The sequence below is a fragment of the Prionailurus bengalensis genome, chromosome B2 (assembly GCF_016509475.1).
Source record: "Prionailurus bengalensis isolate Pbe53 chromosome B2, Fcat_Pben_1.1_paternal_pri, whole genome shotgun sequence".
Taxonomy (NCBI): domain Eukaryota; kingdom Metazoa; phylum Chordata; class Mammalia; order Carnivora; family Felidae; genus Prionailurus; species Prionailurus bengalensis.
Genome location: NC_057349.1, coordinates 61,949,811 through 61,973,218, shown reverse-complemented (window position 1 = coordinate 61,973,218; position 23,408 = coordinate 61,949,811). Strand labels below are relative to the sequence as shown.

Below are 23,408 nucleotides of genomic sequence, written 5' to 3'. Positions count from 1 at the left end.
ACTGGAGTTGGTTTATCAAAGTGTCCAGGCTGAGTGTCTGGTACTTTGTAGGAGCTGAGTACACTGAGATTGCTTTTTATTCTATAATATCACGCATCTGATTTATGTATGCAAGTCAACCAAGGCATATACAACTGGTTGTGAAATTATTGACTGAATGATTTCTATGGAATTCACAGTTCAAGATCAATTCTTGTATTTCACACAGTGTTTCTGTTTCTCTCCATTATCAGATGAAATGCAAACTCATTAAATATTAGTATACAAAACACTGAATTTAGGAAGTAAAAATTTTCTGCAAAAAAGTGATATTACTTATTAAAAAATTCATAAGGATTGACTTATGATTTTTTTAATCCCTGCAATTACTCCCATTCATTATTATGGATTAACAAGAATTGAATGTGGATATTATTAAGATTAAGTAAACAAAATCAAATGTCTAAAATTAGGGAAAAATAAAATTCATTAAAATTAAATTCATAAGGAAATTTTTGGTTAATCTTTTTTTTAAATGTTTACTTATTTATTTTGGAGAGAGAGAGAGAGAGAGAGAGAGAGAGAGAGAGAAAGCAGGGAAGGGGGTAGTGGGCAGAGAGAGCGGGAAAGAGAATCCCAGATAGGGTCTGCACTGTCAGCACAGAGTCGGATGCGGGGTTCAGTCCCACAAACTGTGAGATCATGAGCTGAACTGAAATATATATTTTTAAATCTAGGTATTTGTATGTAACCAGCATATATTGACATGTATGTCAGTACTTGTGTGTAACTCCCCTATCTATATTTATAGATATGACAGGAATAGATAGATAGATAGATAGATAAACAGATAACAGGAATAAGGCTCTGATGATGATGGTAAATAATCATCAATTCAATTACTACTACCGATTTGGTAAGTAAACATATTAGTATTTCGTTTTCAGATTTTTTTAATGTGATTTGTTTTTGTTTTTTTGAGAACTAAACACATTCACTTCATCAGTAGGAGTTATTATTGCATGAACCGAATTTCCATCCACAAGCAAGAATCTTCTTTAGATTTTTTTAAAAAGAATTATGCATAGTTTTGAGTGACAGTAAAAAAAAATGAAAGAAAATATAAGCACAACAAAACTTGAAAGTTCTTAACTAAATATCATCCCTGTCAATGTCCAACTTTCCAGCTGGCTCATGATCATATTTGTTCTAAACTCCACAATGTTTATTCATTGATAGAGTTCCTCTTGATTGTCAGGATGAAATGACAACAGTCTCCAATAATGACAATGACTTGCACTTCTAAAACACCAAGCAAAATTTAACTGTGCTCAAAATATTCATACATCATAGTTTGTGAGAAATTCGGTGATGTGTGGGAACAGAAGGGCAATTTTTGAAAAATTTGGTCCACTTAATCTTTTGCAAGTAATTAATTTTCTCTGGTGCAGTAACACTATCATTTTTTCAATGTCTTACTGTCAAATTGCAGTGAGAAATTTGATACCTAAATGAACAGCTTATCATTTCCCGACTACTAAGAAATATAATTTAGAAATAAACAGTATTTTGCAATGTCTTAGATATGATTTAACACAGACTTGTGCTAATTTTAACATACAGTTTAATTCTTCCAGGTGAAACTGAATAACGAATTTTGTTCAGGCCTTGTCCCCATTAGACAAGGAATTCCTTCATGTAAATAGCAGGATCCGCAAAAACCCAAACCCTAGGAACAAAACAGTTTAGCAGTGACTTATAAAAATGAGCTTTCTGTCACATCACTTTTTCCTTCAGGCATTTTTTCAGAGATTTTGGCTGATTTGATTATAAAGCAGAAGGTTAAATTCTCACACAGTGATCATTAGGAAAAAATAAACAGAGCAAGTACTAAAGCTGGCTTTGCACCTACTGAATGCTGCAAGTGTCTGTACTCATTGGATATGCATCTTGCAAAGCTCGGCTGTTCCCAGAAGGCCACTCCATGAAGACTGAGAGAGCAGCGTCTGCTAGTGGTGCCTGTGCGTCACAAAGAACAGAGAGAAGCTTTATAACAGAGATGCTAGAAGGCATCACATAATTGGGAGGCAGGCTGAAGAATTGGGTTTGTACGTTTTCTTGCTTAGAAAACATGCATATGAAAATGTTATGCTGATTATCTTTAAAGTGCATGTTAATGCCACTGAGAAACCATTGCACCAGCAATAATTTCTAGGTCTCTTCATTGGCTCCATTTATGAAGCACTTTACTAAGATTGTTTCATTGCTTATTGCACAGATTTATTTATGGATATAGGACAAAAGCATGACTTCATACGCAAACACAGCATGCTGTTCTTAGAGGGCAATCATCATTTGGATTTGGGTGGGTCGTTCGTACTTTACCTGTGGCATTCAGTGGGCACTGATTGAATGCCAAGTCGCCTGCCGGGGTCCTTTTCCACACCATTGACATCAGGTAATCCTCTGGGCATATTTCATAAGGTGCTGCAATTTAAAACAGACGGAACTGAATGCCAGCAGTGTTTATTTTTCTAAATATTGGCGATAAACAGTCCTCAAATGCATCTCTCTATCTGCAGAGTTCTTTCATTTTCCTTAAAGTATATCATTTACTGAAATGTTAGCAGTGTCTTCATAAAGAAAAAAACCACCAGGTTTCATTTCATTATCTACAAAATCTTCACAAAAATGTGCTTTCTTTTGAAGGTGCTTACTGTTCAGACTTTTTTTAAAGTCGTTTGAATTTGCTTATAAATTGAACATTACATTCAAACACATAAATCAAAAATCTTTCCAATATTCATGATGTTTTGAAATGTTGTGAAATAAAATGATTTCCAATAAACTGAAAGCCATATTAGAATTACTAACTCTAAGTGTTAAGAGGAAATAAACATACAGGGCAAAAATATATAACTTTTTATTCTTCATACAAGGGCAATAATGTCAATCATACTACATCATGTAAAAATAAACTGATTTGATCTTTTGGCCTTATAATTTTCAAAAACTCAATTGAATCACTGAGATGAGAAACTCAAAAGGTATTTCAAGAATAACAGATGTATACCAGAAATAACTTAATTGAAAGCCAAAGGATTTGTGAAGTCTATCTGTACTGTTTTGTATTAAACCTCACACCGTGCTCCTAAAAAGAACATACTAGTCCTTTCTCTAGACACACCTACTATTGTGCTTTTCACACAGCACTGCCGTTTATATTATATTTTCACATATTTGTGTTCACTGTTTTCCTGGGATCTTGTTGTCTTCTCATCTCTGTATCTTGTACCTAATAATTTGGCACACAGAAGTTGCTCCAAATTGAATAAATAAATGAATCAATATATGATTATATAAATACCTTTAATAAATAAATAAGGACCAAAAATAATAAGTACCTAATATATTCATGAGTGTCACTTCCTGGGAGAAATGTCTTCCTTTGAGGACAATATACTATTTAATCCATGCTAATCATAATCTACTGATCCCGATTCTACTTCAGAATTTATGAGCTTATTAGGATACATTATAATTATTAGTGGGGAAGAATACAATTTGAGACTTTTTGATCTTGAAACAATGCTTTCTTTATCTGGGGTAGCAGGGCCAGAAACTTCTGCTCTTCCTGGGGTGGGGATTGGACAAAATGGACAAAGTGGTTCCCAGCTTGCTAACCTCCATGATCAGTGTGGAAGTGGGTGGTTGCATGTGCTTGGCTGGTGGTAATGGCTGCTTCCCTTAATTTATTTTTCTGTTACTTCTATTCTTGCAGTATTGGAGGAGGGAGCCCTTGTAGGGGGCTGTCCCTATTTCCACCTGAGTTATACCATGTTTTTGTGACATTTTTAAAAAAAATTATTATTTTATGTTTTTGATTTATGGTGACTCCACCTATATTCATCACCACCACTCCCAAGCCGGACTCTGGCAAATCCTGTTCTTGGATCCTAGGAAAGGGCCAGGCTAGCCTCAGCCCCCCTGCCTCCAGTGGAGCTGGAGGGAACAATTTCAGGAGTGTGGAGTGACGGACTGGTGGACAGGCTAACATTGGTGCCTGCAGGGTCTCACAGGCAGCCACAGAAGGGTTTAACAAAAGATCATGATTCAATTTTTAATTTTAAGAAGATCAGTTTGCTTTCCCTGGGTAAAAGAGATGGGAGAGCACTAGGTGGGACAAGACAACTGAAGAGGCTAATGCAGTGCTTCAGCATTGAAGTGACAGTAGCTTTAGGTAGGATGTTTGGACTAAAGATGAAGAAAAGGCGGATACAAGATAAATTTAGAAAGTAGTATACAAAATGATGGGAGAATGAGGGACTAAGGAGTTAAGGATGATGCCTGCTTTCTGAACTAAAGAACTGGATATTAAGTGGAACTATTTATTCCCTAGTATCTTCTACCTTTAATCCAATTTTCATGCCACATTAACAAAGTAATCTCCAAAATGAAGCTTAATCCCATAACTTGCTGCTTAAAACCTTTCCATGGTTCTCCAGTACTGACAGGATAAAGATAACTATGCTTTCTGTGATAAAAAAAAAAAAAAAAAAAACACAAAAAAAACAAAAACAAAAAAACCCCAACCCTTCTAGCAAGCTCTAAGTTAGCATTTCAGTTATCGTTCATATTTATTCTCCTATGCATCAGCCACACAGAATTAACTGTCATCTTCCAAATATTCTACACCAGGTCACATTCTCCTGTGTTTCTGTAAATGTCAACCAAAACTACTACAGAAATATGAAAAAGAGGAAAATCATAATAAATGTTAAAACTGACAAACTACATGATGCATAGTTTATTACATAACTGAATTCTGTGTAAAACAACTAATCTATTTTTAATAAAGATATAGCAGTAATTAATCTAATAATACCATTACACTTAATTACTATTTTTTGTTCCATCTATACACCCAACTTCTGTTCATTATCTTCCTCAATAACTCTTCATTTGTAACCTTTCATTTTCACTTCACTTGTACTTTTTTTCTGTTTTTCAATGTTTTGAACTCCAATTTTCTTTAGTTCCATTGATGAAATTTGAAATACATTTCATAAAATGGGGTGCGATAGCATTCAGGCTTTCTTTCTGATTTAATCTTGACACAAACCAATGAAGAAGCAATCTGCACCCTAGACTTCTTCATCCCCCTGTTGTGGTTTCAGAAAGCTTTTCTTTTCTATTGTTTCTTTTCTATTGTTATTCTGCCAAAAATTAGCCTCCTTCCCTTAGCCCTTCCCCCACGGTCTTCCGTGTGGTCAGAAACTCTGGTAATTGCAAGAGTTAACCACTAGATGGCAGGGGTGGGCCAATAGGGTGAAATGTTTACTGGACTCGCAGCTGAAACCAAAGAGGTTCAAAATTAAGGTGGGCAGAAGTAGTAACTGTCAGCTGGGGAATATGGGTCAGACATTCATTTTTTTTTAAAGGTATAATACTTGGGAAAAATAAAATTTCTTCTCTCCCAGGAAATACGACGTTTAGTGATAAAACAAGCCTCAGCTACAAGGCTCTTCAATCTAGCCTCTTACCTCAGCTCACACCCTCTCCACCTTCAGCCCCCCACCCCCCTCAGCTACACTGACCCCTTTGATGCTTCCTTCTCCAGTACTCCAGGAAGGCTCCAACCTCAGAGCTTGTACGCTTGCCCTTTCTTTCTAGATATCCCTACCTCTGCTCCCCAAATGCCTGCATGGTTTGTGTCTTCACTGCCTTTAACCTTTACTGAAATCTTACCTTCTCCGGGATTTCCTGACTCCTCTCAAACACTCTTAAGCATTCCTTTGTTTTACTCTTCCCCCAAAGGCTTGTTCCTTATAACTTCTACGTTTTTTCCCCTAGCTTTCTTATTTTACAGTGTTATTATTATTATTGTTTTGTTTGCTTGTTTATTTATTTATTGCCTTCTCCTGCTAGAGTGTGTGCATCATGAAGACAATAATTTTTCTGTTTTGTTTCATTCCTAGGGCACAGAGTACTTACAAATCTCGCAAATGATAGGTAGATACCTATGAACACACACATATATTTTAAGCCAAAATTACCAAATACTTTCAAAAGATCTGTTGTTTCCATACCTCAGTAGTTAAGATGACAGAAAACGAGGATGATTCTACAAATTACTGAGGACAGTGTGTGTGTGTGTGTGTGTGTGTGTGTATAAGTAGACCAGCAGTAAGTAGGAATGTTCATTTAGGAAAAGTAAGAGAGGGAGTTAGCTATACAGTTTTCCTAAAAATTAGCCAAACTGGGTTTCCAGGGTGCTGGGTATTGACAAAAGTTGACTTTATAGGGCTGTGTCTGACTTGGTAAGAGTCCATGGGACCCAGTCCAGAATCCCCCAGTGTGTTCTATATATATCCTAACTAGTTCAGAAAGAAGCTGATTAACTTTTTTTTCAACCACAGCCCTCAATTACTAATACTCATTTACTTAAGACAATCGGTATGGTTTACTTCAACCAAACCAAAAAAACAAAAACAAACAAACAAAATCACAGTTATTTTGAAACCTAGAAAGGTCAACAAACTTTGCTTTTCTCCACCATAAATTTATAAAGCCTTGGAGACACTGTGCTCCTTGTAGATGGAAACACAGTACACAAATAATAAGAAAGGAAGATGACAGATTTGCAAATTTGCAGGATTTTCAGCCTTTTAGTAGTAGTGTCAAATCCCACATCTGCTGTAAATATTCTTTTTTAATTAAAAAAAATTTAATGTTTTATTTATTTTTGAGACAGAGAGACAGATTATGAGCAGGGGAGGGAGGGGCAGAGAGAGAGGGAGACGCAGATTACAAAGCAGGCTCCAGCCTCTGAGCTGTCAGCACAGAGCCCAACATGGGGCTCGAACCCACAAAACTGTGAGATCATGACCTGAGCCAAAGTTGGACGCTTAACCACTGAGCCAGGCACCCCTCTTTTTTAATTTTTAAAAAATATTTATATTTGAGTGACAGAGACAGAGTTTGAATGGGGGAGACACAGAGAGAGAGGGAGACAGAATCTGAAGCAGGCTCTAGGCTCTCCGCTGTAAGCACAGAGCCTGATGCAGGGCTTGAACACACAAACCGTGAGATCATGATCTGAGCTGAAGTCAGATTCTAACTGACTGAGTCTCCCAGGTGCCCCTGCTTTAAATATTTTCTCAAAGGTGATTTGGCATTCTTTGAAGATGGTATCTTTAAAAAGTTTAGTTCAGAAAATAGGTGTATTTATGGTCATACCAAGAGCAAAACAGCCTAGGTATTAATAAAAATTTATTTTCTTCCATCTTAGGTTTATGAAGCCCCCAGTAGTAGGAAAATTTCTGAACTCTCTTCAGTGCCCATTATGGAATTCATTAATTCTACAGATATTTACTGAACACTCATAATGTCCCAATCCCCTTGTAAAATGCCGCACATAAAAAGAATGAACAAGAATAGTCAGGGTCTCCCAACTCCCAAGATGGTGAGGGAGATAATAAGTGGAGAAATTATAATACAGCAGGATGTCCACTATGATCTGAGAAGTTCTGGCTCCTCTAGGAGTACTATGGGGGAGAGTATGTCAGTGGAAGACTTCCAGAAGTGATGTCCAAGTTGAAGTGTAAAGGATAAGTAAGAGTTGGCCAATGAGGAAAGGAAAAGTGTGCCTTGGGAACCACAGGTCAGAAGACCCAGGGGGCAAGGAGAAACTTGTTGTATCCAGCATTTCAGAATGGCTAGAGTATAAAGTTGGGGATGAGTAGAAGTGAGTAATTACTAGAGGGAGAGGGGTGATAAATAATAAGATAAACTAGGAGTTTGAACTTAAGGGCAAGGCAAGTTTGTTATTGTGTTCTGAATGCTATACATGCAGTTTGGGGAATGGACTGAAGGAAGGTGAGACTGAAGGCAGGAGGGCCTGTGACAACCTAAACGCAATAATCAGGGAAGGGGTGTGGCATCACAGGAAATGGCAACTGGAAGTAGGTGGATTCAAAAATCTATTTAAGATGTAGGATGGTCTCAGCAACATGGCTGGGTGTAGGAGGCGAGGAAGTAAGAGAAATAAAAGATGAAACTCAGGTCTCCAGGAAGAGTACCTGCTGTGCTACAGCGTCAGTTAGAGCACACGAGGAAGACAGGGCTTGGGAGAGAAGATGCTGAAAACAGTTCTGAGTTTGATATATCTGAGCACATTTGATATTGTCACAAAGGCATTTGGTGTATGAAACTAAAGGTCAGGAGAAAAACATAAGCGAAAGAGAGAGATTTGTGTTAAGTTTTGTTTTCCTGTTTAATGCTACCTATGCATATTTTGTGAATTATACATAGGGGTACCTGGGTGACTCGGCTGGTTAAGCTTAAGCATCTGACTCTTGACTTCGGCTCAGGTCACGATCTTGCGGTTCATGGGATCAAGCCTGCAAGTGCGGAGCCTGCTTGGGATTTTCTCCCTCTCTCTCTGCCCCTCCCCTGCTGTCTCTCTCTCTCTCTCTCTCTCTCTCTGTTTCAAAATAAATAAATAAACATTTTTTTTTAGAAAAGAAAATACATAATTAGTACACATAACTCTCTGTGCTCAAAATAAAAACATTATTGTAGGGCCATATGAAGGATTCTTGTTTTTTATGCCTTAGCAAAATGGAACAGCAACTCTGTTCATCAGCTGAAAGATCCCACTGCCTGCTATGACTAGTGCAAAGATATACAAACCCATTTGTAAGATACAACTGTACTTGAAGTCACAAGTATGTAGTTAGCATGCTGTCTTAAAACAAGGTAGCAATTACCTAGTGATTAGCTGTTAATCTGTCTATTCAAACTGATTTTCTGTCTCTTAAAAATAGCAAAATTATACAGGGCTTAAATCAATTTGATGTGGAAAATTAGTTTTCACCCCTATGCTAGAATTTCAGCATTAAAGAGAAATTGATTCTACACTGTAGAGTTGGCATGCAGGGGGGAAAAAAAAGAAAGAAAGAAAAGAAAAAGAAAAAACATGTGCTATAAATGACCCCAATTTCAAATTTCACTTGCTGGCAATTCATTAATTCTTATGTTTTGGGAATTCCCCATGCTGGGGATGCAGAGGTGAATGAGATAGATCCGGTCCCTGTGCTCACACAGTTTACAGCTCTCATTTCAGCAAGGGAACCCACTCAAGTGAAGAATTCATGGTGCTGCTAGGGTCTGAGGGAAAAAGAAAGGCATTTATCAAATGTGTTTTGTAACAGCATTCCTCACACAGAAATGGTTTTTATCAGTGTCGAGTTGAAAGAACTTACAATTACAACAGCAATATGTACATATCATCGTGACTTAGGCACTCTTCTAAGTGCATTACATTTTTAATTCATTTCATTCTCATCATAAGAATGAGGTAGATAAACGTATTACTCTCTTTTTAAACGCGAGGAAACCAAGGCATAGAGAAATCACTAGGCAAGGAGGTGGTAGGTAGACCTATGTCAATCAAACAAGTCTCTCAGTCCATTCTCTGGGAATCTTACACTGTCTCCAAGCATCTGTTGTAGTGGTAAACAAGGTATTTAAATATTTTGAAAAAAGTGTATCTCTAAATCTTGAAGGTAGCAAACTGCACACTTTATTTCATTTATTATTTTAAAGATTTTACTTTTAAGTAATCTCTAAACCCAACGTTCAACTCAAACTTCCAACCTGAGATCAAGAGTTTGTCAGGCGTCCCAGCAAAGCGCAAGCTTTAAATTCATGAGCAGACAGTGCGTGTTGCACTGCCTGTTCAAGGACTAGATAGTGTTTATACATACATACTTAGGAAAAAATCTGATTAACTTAGTTTTAGTCCTCTATTTCAACTTAGTGGACAAGGTCACTCTAGTTTGAACCTGTTAACAAGATTACTAGTAATAATAAAAAGAGAGCTAACTTTAATTGAAAGGATTAATTCTAAGTAACTATTTACTAGCTTTAAGTGAGGCAAAGTTTTATATTGGGGTATGCTCGATGTTTCCAGCTAGAGAATTGCATTTACTTGCCTTTTTATATGATCTTAGGAACTGTTGATAAGGGTGCTTCATAGCTTTTTCCTGGTCGTTGCACATGTAGAAAATGAAAACATTTGGAGGCACACTAGGGTAATGGGCAAGGCTACTCTAGGCTAGGCTAGAGACTGCCCGCCACAGCCTCCTCCTGTCAGCTGCCCTGAGGCCTTAGGAATCCCTATTTGAGTATATCTGGGACCAATCCTAGCCTGACAGGTGGCTATGGGACTGCCTTGAGGAGCTCTGACCTAAAAGTATTAGCAGGGCTGAGATTGGGAGAAATTGAATAACTTGCTATAAATACACATATTTTTCTTAATTCTAACATCTCAATGATTTATTTCTAAAGAAGGAGGTCTCATGCCACAAACTCTACTATTCAAATTCTACTTAGGTAAACTAACAGAATTTTGAAAGATTAAAATGATTATAAAAGGTAAGGCATTATGATCATAGTCATTTTGAATTTTTTATTCAGATGCTTTTATACAAATTGTTGTATTTTGAATTGCATATTTTACTTTATACAAATAGTTCAGTAACAATGTTTATGATATGGAATGAAAACTTCAAAGGGGCATATGTTTAATGGCCTACATTCAACTAGGTTCAAAGCAGAGGAGGGGATTTGGGAATCTGAAAACAGTTAATTCTATAGATATAGATAATATAGATAATTCATTTGTAAATGATCTGGAATTCTAGCTAAGAGATATAATAACATATATAATAATACAATATAATAATAATATATAGTAAGGGAAGCACAAAGCAAGCCTATAGAGATTCAAAGAAGAAAGCACTCATACAATTGTAGAAGAAATAAGAATGATTAAAGAAGTAGACAACTTTTGGTGGATTGGACGCCCAAGATATTCCCATGGAGTAACAGCAGGTAAAGAAGAAGGGGAACAGGGACCCTATAGGAGCCCAGGTGAGTAAGTAAGAGTAAGGAGAGAATATGTGTCCCCACACCCAGGAACCAGGTACTAGATCTGTTATGTTACGTATATGTTACAACCTATAAATGAGTAGATGGTGATGACCTTGGAAAGCTAATAAACTGATAGATTGAGATACTATATTACCAGGGATTCCAATAAGCACTGAACTGGGCAAGTAATGAGTAGCCACAGCTTTTTTTTTGTTTGTTTTTTAGCAAGTGAGTCACATGACTAAGGTCATGAAAAGGGGAGAATAATCAGATGAACTTGTGTGGAAGAGTTTAGAAAAGGTGATTGTTGTAGTAATATGGGTAATGGAGAAAGAGGGCCTGGAATGCTATTTAATAATTCTAATTACCTATAGCATTGTATCATTTCATACTTGACACAATCCCCTGAGACACATATCAGTAGCCCCATTTTACATATGAGGACACTGAGGCCCAAAGCCAGACTTTGACTCCCCTGCCGGGGCACTTTATCCACAATGCTCCTTCCTACTAGTAGGCAGTGTTCAGGGAAACAGAAAGCAGGCCCACTGAGGAAAGATTTGATGGAGATGGAATCCATCACTAGGAAAGGTAAGAATTAGAAATTACTTTAGATGAGGGGTGCCTGGGTGGCTCAGTTGCTTTAGCATCTGACTCTTGATTTCAGTGCAGGTCATGATCTCGCGATTCATGGGTTTGAGCCCCACAGCAGGCTCCTCACTCTCAGTGTGGAGCCTGCTTGGTATTCTCTCCCCTTCTCTCTCTGCCCCTCCCCCATCACTCTCAAAATAAATAAATAAACTTACAAAAAAGTACTTCAGATGACAAGAAGGATTTGGTGGTCAGACAAAAACGTTCTCCTGCTGACACGGAGAATGATTTGATACCCCAATTGGAAAGGTCTGTCAGGTATTTGCAATAAATTAGGCATAGAGATGCAAATTTGTGGGTGCTTCTCACAAGTGATAGCTGAAGAGAGAGAGCAACCAAAGAGCACCAGAAGCACGATCGATGATTGATCGTAGGGTCATTCCCAAATCAGGACATATAAGGAGTGGATGAGAAATGTCAAGGACTAATTAAGGTTCAGTGTCTTAGTAAACATTGAACCCAAAGAGCAGTTTTACTAATTGCTTGAATTTTATTAATCTAGAAATAATTAAGTGGTTCCTAATATACATTTATTTTTACTATAAAAACAATGTGGGATGCAAGGAAGAAACAAAAACATAGTAAAAAATGTTGCTTAAAATTTCTGTTTCAGTTTGAGAATGATCAACATATTGCCAGATAGTCCTAAATTGGACAACGTAGGAGAATATAGGATTACAGTAAATTGCTTTTTAGGTTTCTACCGTGACAGAAGCTATGAGAGTTTTCCCAAAGTCTCATCTGATGAGCAACCTGATAAGACAGATTATGACAATAATTTTCTCCATAGCAACAGGTTTGAATAATGGATACATGGTACTATCTGGTGTACACATTGATTATTTTAGACCCCAGTGGTTCTTTTTTAATTCTGCCTATAAAATTTAGCTGATTTGTTGCAGAACTGCAGACTGGAGTAGGTAATAAAACCCATGTTTTTCAGAAGGATTGGATACTTTCTTAGATATTTATTAAGCAATAGGTGATCTCTCTTGCCTATGGAGTATCTTCAAGTTCTAATTTATTTCCCTGCTCTTTAGAATGTATCAGAGGTGACTTAACAAGAACAAATAGAACACTGAGATGAAAGAAGTCAATACTTAGTGCCATCTACTGTCAACACTGAACTCAGTGTTGTTTTTTTTTTTTTAGGTAAATGAACACTTGGGTGCAACATTGCTGTGTCCAAAAATCTTCTGTGCAGACATTTGCCTTAAATGTTGGAAACTGAACAGGTATTAATATAATTCCTTATAGGATATACACATAGCATTTGGAAGAAAATAATAAAAATTCTAATGGAGTAGGGGTGTTAAATAGTGTTAAATACACTGTTAGTGATTACCCTTGTGGTTTGGAATGAAAAGGGAGAGTAGGTGCCAATTCGTATGTGAATATTTCAATACAGAGAAGTATATATTTTTTCTCTTTAGAAATGTAAATTTTACCTCACATATTTGGGTTTCTAATCATGATTACATTTAGCTTTAAAAATGTGGTGGTCCACACAATGTAGAAGGCTAACTTGTTAAACTTGTCGCTAACAAAGATAAATGTGGTGATAGTGATTGATTCAACACTTCTCCAAACTGGAACTGAGTAAAGAATAAGTCAATGTGAGCCAAGACCTCGTCCTGCTCTCTGATACTTGTCCCCCACCCCACATACTATATACCTGTGCATATATTATATACTAGCTAATAACCTTGAAGGATAAGAGGCAGTGAAAATGAACTCCTGGGGTACCTGGGTGGCTCAGTCGGTTGAGCGTCCGACTTCGGCTCAGGTCATGATCTCAGTTTGTGGGTTCAAGCCCCGCATCAGGCTCTGTGCTGACCGCTTGCTCAGAGCCTGGAGCCTGCTTTAGATTCTGTGTCTCCTTTTCTCTCTGCCCCTCCCCCACTAATGCTTTGTCTCACTCTGTTTCTCAAAAATAAATAAATGTAAAAAAATAAAATAAAAACATTAAAGAAAATGAACTTCTGCACAGGAAGAGAGCTGCTGGGATGGCAGCATTACAGATCTGTGTCCTGGAAGTGCACAGCTTTATAGCAAATGTGTTCAAACAACTTTATATCAAGTTGTTTCTTCTGCTCCCCATGAAACAGGAACAATAGCAATTGGAGAACTGAAAGTCAAAAAATGACTAAATCATCCTTTTTTGTCCACAGTGATTAGTTAATAGCCCTATTTTTTAAGTGACAACTATAAAGAGATCTTATTTTGGTTGAAGAATGAGTTGGCTAGGGAGATTTGAAATGGATTGCCTGTATTAATTGATTACAGGAACCATCCCCTCATCATTTAGGAAGTGATATAAACAAAATCAATTTTGACCAGTGTAGCTGAGGCAGAGGACTGTTTTCCACTTTATGGTAATTTTATCATCTAATATCTATTTATTTATTTATTTATTTATTTATTTATTTATTATTTACTTATTTTTGCTACAGGCAGTGTTTGGGTAATCTGCAAAGGGTAATCTGCAGTATCATCGATATCACTTGAGAGTTTGTTAGAAATGCAGATTCACAGGCCCATATTATATCTACTGAATCTGATTCTCTGGAAGTTAGGCTTAGGAAACTGTGTTTTGTTTTTAGTATTATATTTTTAATGTTTATTTATTTTTGAGACAGAGACAGAGACAGACGAGTGGGGGAGGGGCATAAAGAGAAGGAGACAAAGAATCTGAAGCAGGCTTCAGGCTCTGAGCTGTCAGCACAGAGCTCAATGTGGGGCTTGAACCCAGAAACTGAGAGATCATGACCTGAGCCAAAGTCAGCTGCTTAACTGACTGAGTTACCCAGGGACCCAGGAATCTGTGTTTTAACAAGCTCTCTGGATGATACTTAGATCTGCTAAAATTTGAAAACACAAGACTGGATAATGAGGAAAGGCACTCAAAGAAGTCAGAAAGCTTAGAGTAAGCAAACTTTGTGATTTCTTCTTCCCACCAAAGCTGAATTAAAAGAAAATCACTTAGAAAGCAAATGAAAGTCTCTCTTGTCTCTAGAGAAGACATAATCCCATTGGACAGCAATGTTACAAAGATAAGGAACAGTCGTTTGCAGAATGGCATTTCTCCTAAGTGGGGAGGGGGCTTATAGTTACGGTATTACAGGACATAAAATTTTTTTTAATGTTTATTTATTTTTGACAGAGAGAGAGAGACAGAGAGACAGAGAGACAGAGAGACAGAGCATGAGTGGGGGAGGGGCAGAGAGAGAGGGAGACACAGAATCCAAAGCAGGCTCCAGGCTCTGAGCTGTCAGCACAGAGCCCGACGCAGGGCTCCAACTCACAGACTGCGAGATCATGACCTTAGCCGAAGTCGGATGCTCAAAGGACTGAGCCAACCAGGCGGGGGCATAAATTCTAATACGAATGCATTACAATGTTCAATACAAGTTTGGGATTACAAACATTACTGCTGACTTCCTTTGGTATGAATACTTAGAGTTAAATATCACAATAATTGCTACATCTCTGATCTAAGTTATTAGACCACAGTACATAAATGTACTGTGTACATATTTCCCAAGTTTTTCTCAGCACATTCAACCTATGGGCTTCACTCATCACTTGCAGACAAAACACTGGTAACTCCAAAAAAGAGCATTTTATGGACAAATAAAGTATAACTTCTACCTGTGAATGGTAGATCCCAACTAGCATTACCCTTAACGACTAAAGAATAATAGATCTAAGAACTGGACCTAGAAATAGCCATCCCCTCCCCTGGGAACGGAGCAAGGAGGTCCCCAGGAAGCCTGAAAGTTTACATAGGCCAATCCACCAGTAACATCAGTAACATCTGCCTTCGGAATGATATTAACCAGAAATATCGGAAATATTGGGGAAAAACACAAAAGCTAAAAATAGTTTTCATATTGTAGCAATAAAAAATCAGAGAAGCTATTACCTTTCAACTGTTTTAACCCTCAAAGTCTGGGGATGTACAATGAGATTAAGGTCAATGAAATCACTAGTTGGTGAATTGGACCAATTTAAAAATTAACCAACTTAATTGTCACTCTGTAGCTACTCTATTCCTCAGCTAACAGTATTTAAAATATACATATGTAATTTTTTCATCCCTCTAAGTCTCTTTCCTTATGAAGACAAAAACATTATCTTATTTTTGGTAATGATGCTCTTTTTAATTTTTTTTAATGTTTATTTATTTTTGAGAGAGAGAGAGAGAGAGAGAGCGCGGGGGGGAAGGGGCAGAGAGAGAAGGAGACACAGAATCCAAAGCAGGTTACAGGTTCTGAGCTGTCAGCACAGAGCCTGATACGGGGCTTGAACTCACGAACCATGAGATCATGACCTAAGCCAAATCGGATGCTTAACCAACTGAGCCACCCAGGTGCCCCGTGATGCTCTTTTTAATACGTGTATTTTATGTATTTACTAGTAAAAAAAAATCGTATTCTCTTTGGGAAAATATTTTTCATTTTCCATTTTTAGTAGACATCATAACAGCTTTTGATTAAATCCAGATGATTAATCATTATTTTCATTAATTATCCAGACAAAGATGTGCGTACATTATACTTCTACTTCCTGACAACAGAGGGTCTCTTGGCAAACTTGATTAATTTGTTTTGCATCCAAATTAACTGAAGCATAAAAATGAATACTAGTAATTTCCAGCAATCTGAAGAAAAATTAAAGATAAACAGTAGGAAAAATAATAGTAGAAAAAAACACATTGTTTTACAAGAAACATTTGTTAAGGCTTTGTCATTGACAAAAAGAAAAAAAATGCCTTTTAACTGTTGAGAAAATATGAAAGTTTTCTCAATTTATATTGTTAATATTTAATTTTGGAGCAATATAATGGTGGAAATCAGGAGTGCTTCTTATCATTTTGAATTCATATGGCCTCAAGATTTAACAAAACTAACTTTAGATCTTTTTTAAGCTCTAAAAAGCTAACAGATCATTACTCTTAGAGTCCAGTATGCTGGACACAAAAATAATGTATATTGACCATAGGGAAGCAATTGTGCAGAGTTGGAATGCCAATATAGAAATCAAATCCACTATGGAAAACTTAGTTATTTATTTACAATCCTGCTCTCTTGACAAAATAATGTGGGAATGAGGGGATTGCACGTAGAACAGACAAAGGATAAATAGAAAGGAAATCTTCCTTTATTTTGATAAAAACACTCTATACAGATGCAGAGGTATATTTGAAGTTATTAGTCATATATAATTTTTGAGGTATAACTCTGATTTGTATAAAGGTACTAGTTTAAGATATTTTCAAAAGCCTCGCTCATATATTCATTTATTTTACCCCTGTATAACCACTAATTTGTGAACTAGTTAGCTGATTTCAATACTTCATTTTAATTAGAAAACATTATTGCGGCACCTAGGTGGCTCAGTCAGTTGACCTGGGATCTCGGCTCACTTCATGATCTCATGGTTCGTGGGTTTGAGCCACAGGTCAGACTTTGCACTGACAGCATATTTCTCTCTCTGCCCCTCTCTGCCCTCAAAAACAAATAAACATTAAAAAAAATTTCTTTAAGGAAACATTATTTATACACTTGGAGGTAATTTCAAGAGATTTCAAATTACATTATTGAAAAGAGTAAAATGAAAATGCTAAGCTTAATACCATATACGTGTGTGTGCACATATACACACATATATATAAAATATAAAATACTATAATTTTATATAATAATTTTTCAACCTGCCTTAAATCATGAAGCCAGCAGACAAACCAAGTGTATAAGGTATACTATCTTTTTTGTAAATAGATATGTAAAATGTTTTTCAAACAGCAGGTGGCAATCTTTGTAAATGTGATTGCAGCAACAACATTTTTAACTGTACATATGCAGATGAAAGACGGTTTTAAATGGCCGGTTAAGATCCTTGGCATATTCACAATAGTTTAGATAACTTCAAATATTAAAAGGGTCTTATTTAATCATGTCTTACTGTTCTAATGAAATTTCTTTTTGGGCAAATAAGTGTTTTGTTTAATGTTTCTTAATTCTTATGGAGCACAGGTGGAATTTCACATTATTAATCTTGTATAGGTATCCCTAATAAAATTCTACTTGGTGGTTATCACTTATCATTCTGAATTCAGGTGGTCTTAAGAAGTAGCAAAGATAATTTTAGATCTTTTCTAAGCTCTAAAAAAATCCTACTGACATATTGTTACTCTTAGAACCCAGTTTCTATTGGTATTAGTGTTGAACTGTGAGAAGTCTTTAGAATTCTAACTATGGAGAAAAACAAAGCTTTGACTCATGGATATCTCTTAGAATGCCTTGTTTGTTTGTTTTTTCCCCAAACTGATGCAGTCACATTTGGAAATCCATTGCTTTCTGAACTGAAAAGGAACCTTAAACAGCTGAACTCTCCACACCTATTGGAACTAGATGGCCAGAGAGATAAGCTAGCTTGCCCACAAGGCATTACTAGCAGAAAGTGCCTCTAATAGGGTCTTCAAATTCTTTTAAGTTTTCAGCACTTCCTTTATATATAGCTATGAAACTTAAAAATTTCATCCTATCATCTTTTTAGTATGTTTATAATAATTTTGTCTATGATATCATTCTAAAATCCTGATTTTCAATTATTTATTGAGTCCTCAGTATGTCAATAATATATTATGTAATGTATGCACAATTAGGAAGGAGTCTTTGTTGTAAAAATGGTCTATTAAAATATATGATCAGTAATCTGGGCAATTGTTGACTTTTCATTTTTTTCTATCCTTATTTGTAAAATCCTTTAATGTAGTAACATTTCCATTCTTTCACCACTAATTAAGACCTTATGTTTTCATTTTAAAATGCATTCCTCCTAGCAGAAAATGGGACAACCAGGGCAAGTTAATGGGGATGCCCAAAGTCCTACATGGGGATGGATTAACAGAGAAATTTAAAAGTTTCTGAATTTCAAACATCATCTCTTTATTTTCTCAGTCAGCTATCTAACACTTATGTCTTTCTACTTCTATCATAAATAATCTAAGGCAACTGGTTTTGTGTTCTCAGTCAACAAATACTTCAAGAACATAGTGAAAAATATAGTACCCCAAACTAATTTAAATCCTGTCTAGCCATGTTATTGTTCAACTGGGCTTCCTTTGTATAATCACATTTTTCAATGTGCTATTACAGCAAATAATTAAAAAACTCATGGAGGCAACAGTCTATGACACATAAACAGAGGAAACCTCATACATACATTACAGAAACAAGTAAACTGCCACTTATCATTAGCAATCCTTCAACTGAGCAATTATTGCCCTTAATGACAATATTTTTAATCCTTTTTTTTAAGGTAACAAAATATTTCCATTGGGATAAACTCAGTTCATTCTCACCAGGACATCGTTGCTCACTGCATCTTCTCACTTCTTCACCTGTTCCTTCACATTGCTGTCCTGTTATTGCTGCACCCTGACAAGTCCTTATTCGCCTTTCCCAGCCGCCATCACAGGACTTGGAACATCCACTCCAATGACCCCACTGATTCCACTGACCATTGGCTGAAAGAAATGCATCGTGGTCAATGGCAGTAGCCTACTGAAACTGTTTTAAGAATTTTGAAATCTGAGGACCATTACTGTCTGTTCATTTTTTATTAAGCTACCACAACAAACAAGCTGTATTCAAATATTTGGCTTGCTAGTCAAATATAGAGCACTGTGATTAACATAAGTTTATATAAATTTGTCAGAATCTTCAAATGGACATTGAAACTTGTAAAAAGGACAAGTTCAGTGCTAAGCTTCATCAACTTAATTTGTATTTAATCTAAGAATCTCCAGAATTTTGTTGCTTCATGAGTATGGCATACAGTAGAATTAGCTCTGGTACAAGTGGTATCATTTACCAGAAATACAGAATCATCTAATTGTCCCATGATTGTCTGGCACGGTCCTGCCACATTTTATAAATGGCAGACATTCTTTAAATGTAGTGATCAGGCCTCACCTGTACACTCAGGGTTATAGCACTCTCTGCTTTCTGCCCATGGCCCTCTGCATTCAGAGCCCCCATGAGCTGCTGCAGTACACTGCCGGCTTCTCTGCTGGGTCCCATTCGAGCATGTCACTGAGCACTGACTCCATGAACTCCACTCTTGCCACTGCCCATCGACTGCCAAAGCAGAAAGAGACAGTGTAAGGAGATGGTCCAATAGAGAGAGCTGTCCAGAAAGTATAAATTAAAATTAACCTTGGAGATGAATCTCAACCAGGAAACTCTAAGTGAATACAATGGAAAGTCACATTGGCATTAGATTTTATTATTACCCCCCCAAACTATTATTACCTTATTTTCTCATTTCTATTTCCTTCTATGTATCCAGTTTCTCTTTTGAGCCACTATTGCTTCAAAAATATTTATTGATTACTCAACAATGAGAGATCTCGAGCTAGGAGATGAGTACACAGAACAGTGAATAAAATAAATCCTGACCAATAACTCATAGAGCTCATGTTTTAAAGAAGGAATGAAACAACTAACTAAAAGCTAAATAAATTAATTATATAGCATTGTCTCAAAGGATAATTTCAAGACACTGTAAGAGTTTGCAGGGCCTGAGGAGTCTTCTTTGACAAAGTGAAGTTTCAGGCAAGCCTTGAAGAATGAGAAATAACATGACAGATTTTACGAGAAATAGGGAAATAAAAGAATAGGAATCCTATCCTCAAAAATTTTGTAATTTAGTAGAAGAATCATATTATGCACACGAATACATAAATAAAAGGTTAAAAGCAGGAACATCTTAACATGGCACATAAAGTAAATTATCACATCTACTTATGTTAGATTGATATGGTGAGATCTGGATAATTCAGACAAAGGAGACAGCACCCACAAAGGCATAATCCTATAGACCATAAGATACAAGTGAGCAAAGAATCAGGCAAAAATATTTATCCAATTTAGAATGCATAAACTAGGGGCGCCTGGGTGGCGTAGTCGGTTAAGCGTCCGACTTCAGCCAGGTCACGATCTCGCGGTCCGTGAGTTCAAGCCCCGCGTCAGGCTCTGGGCTGATGGCTCGGAGCCTGGAGCCTGTTTCCGATTCTGTGTCTCCCTCTCTCTCTGCCCCTCCCCGTTCATGCTCTGTCTCTCTCTGTCCCAAAAATAAATAAAAACGTTGAAAAAAAATTTTTTTAAAAATAGAATGCATAAACTAGAATATAAGTATTATAAATGCACTGGTATATGACTGTCTGCTTTTTTCTCCATATCATTCCATGGTTCTTAGTTTCATTTCAGTGAGAGAGAATTCACCATAAATCCAAAACTCCAACATAAGATAATACTGCAGTGAAAACTCATCCACCCATCCAAACAAACAAAAAAGACTGGCAGAATATGAGTAAGTATTGTCAACCTAATTTCAGGCCTTGCAGGTAGCTATTAAAAAAGAAGATTATTTAATAGGTATCTACCTGTACTTAATAAACCCCTTGTGAGATTAAAAATCATGAAATACCAATTTAATCATCCCATTCATGTAATTTTAGCCTTTCACTTCATTAAAAGTATCTGATACAATCCTACTGGCTATGTAGTCCATTTGCCAGACAAAAAAAGAAAAGGCTAGTGAATCAATGGAATGTTATAAATTACCCATTTCCTCTCTATTTTGGCTTTAAAGATGAGTGCATTTCTCACTTCAGAAGTTTGCTTTTCAAAGATAGTATCTCTTGAGCTTGCATTATGAGCTCTCACTATACCAGGCATTCCTAGAAGAGTTTACAAAAATAAGATTTGTATCTGCACCTTATCATCTTTTGGGAAAAGAATGTACAGGTATTCAAATTTGTGACAATATTCAGAAAGCAACACATAAACAAAGACAAATTAGAGGATTTCAACCTGACTGAAAGCTGAGTGACTAGAATAAAGGAGTATGTGATGTCCTTGAGAATTCTGGTTTGAGGTAAACTTGTAGTTATCTTTATTTTTTAAATGAATGTAACAGTTACAGACTCACTGGCAAAGAAGAGAGGATAAGTCTTTCCAGCTAAGAAGATGTGGAGTCAGGTATGAGCAAATCAAAGGTGGAAATCAGAGAGAAGATAATTTGGCAGGGTGTTGTATTATCGGTGAGGAATAAGAAAAGACCTTGCTGAGATTAGGAAAAATGAGAATATTTGTGAAGTGTTTTGCTCAATAGGGTTTTCCTAAAAGAAGACGTTGCACCACCATTAGTAAATAAATAAATAAATAAAGTAAGTAAGTAAGTAAGTAAGTAAGTAAATAAAAACATTTTATTTTATTTTTTTTTCAACGTTTATTTATTTTTTTGGGACAGAGAGAGACAGAGCATGAACAGGGGAGGGGCAGAGAGAGAGGGAGACACAGAATCGGAAACAGGCTCCAGGCTCTGAGCCATCAGCCCAGAGCCCGACGTGGGGCTCGAACTCACGGACCGCGAGATCGTGACCTGGCTGAAGTCGGACCCTTAACCGACTGCGCCACCCAGGCGCCCCAATAAAAACATTTTAAATTCATACATTTGTAGTATTATTCATTCAGTCCTTTCTGCCAATGTACACATTCTGTTTTGGTTGAAGTTCAAGAATGGGTTAACATTAAACTTTTGAGGGACTTTTTGAGGTTCAACACAACCAAACACATCAACAAAACATATATTTTAGATAGGTACAGTTTTGCTCATAAGTTAGTTACAGAAAAGAAATAGCAATGAAACTGAAGTCATATCAAGTGGATGTTTTCACACTGAAAACTAGTTCCTTTTACTGAACATTATCTGCACCATTATGAAAGACCTGATTTGACAAAGTGACTGAGAAAAAAGAGGAAAACCCAATATTCCTTTGGAATGTTAAGTCAAATTTATTGGGAAAATGGAAAATTGAGAAGTTAGAACCAGAGAGATATGTCAATTTAGTTTAAAGCATTAGACAACAGACATACACATGAAAGAATTTCTTTTAGTGCCAAGTGTGGGACATTGTTTTATTTAATTTTTTTTTCAGTTTGATACCCTTAAATTAAAAAAAAATAATTTAATTGTGTTCTTTTTAGGGACATCAAACTCAAGACCTTTCAGGAAATGGTAGAGTTATTTTACCAAATTGGGAAAAAGTTGAGGATTTTGAGAGGTGGAAATTAAGAGTTTTGTGTTAGACATTTAGCCATTTTTTTAAAATTTTTTTAACGTTTATTTATTTATTTATTTTTTTTGAGACAGAGAGAGAGACAGAGCATGAATGGGGGAGGGTCAGAGAGAGGAAGACACAGAATCTGAAACAGACTCCAGGCTCTGAGCTGTCAGCACAGAGCCCGACGCAGGGCTCGGACTCACGGACAGCGAGATCATGACCTGAGCTGAAGTCGACCGCCCAACCGACTGAGCCACCCAGGTGCCCTGACATTTAGCCATTTCTAAGAAGGACATATGTATTATATTTTAGGTATAAATGTCAAGATATTTAAAAATAAAAACCATTCACCATATGATCTATTTTATATTTATTTTTATAACCACTTACCTAAGTACTACAAGAAATGAAGTTGCTGCCTTTTTTGTTTTTATCGGATGCTTTACTGGGAATCTTTCATCCCTCATTCAGGTTTCCTTTCCACTTGGGTGAGTATGGAGGCAGCAGAGAAAACCAGCCCTTTTCCCCACCACCCACCTGCCCCTGTATACCACAGACTTCCAGTATTTTTAAGAGATACACTCCAGAAGCACTGCAAATCCACAAACTTGAAAATACTTCAAAGTTTCTTTCTAAAATTGTGTTCCTACTGAACGATGATTAACATCTTATTCGGTCAGAAAAGAGGTCTCAATAATTAGAG

The 23,408-nt window shown here is 36.6% G+C and overlaps 1 protein-coding gene across 3 annotated transcripts in view; it reads right to left on the bottom strand.

The window, feature by feature from the left end:
- The window catches only part of ADGRB3 (adhesion G protein-coupled receptor B3), a 732,453-nt gene that overhangs the window by 390,366 nt on the left and 318,679 nt on the right, over positions 1 to 23,408 (bottom strand). For all 3 annotated transcript variants that reach the window (XM_043591727.1, XM_043591726.1, XM_043591728.1), the window contains 4 exons: positions 19,551 to 19,715; positions 18,938 to 19,102; positions 2,365 to 2,466; positions 1,892 to 1,998 (listed from right to left, as the gene is read on the bottom strand). In XM_043591727.1, coding sequence (XP_043447662.1) covers positions 1,892 to 1,998; positions 2,365 to 2,466; positions 18,938 to 19,102; positions 19,551 to 19,715 — 539 coding nt within the window. The remainder of the gene's footprint in view (positions 1 to 1,891; positions 1,999 to 2,364; positions 2,467 to 18,937; positions 19,103 to 19,550; positions 19,716 to 23,408) is intronic.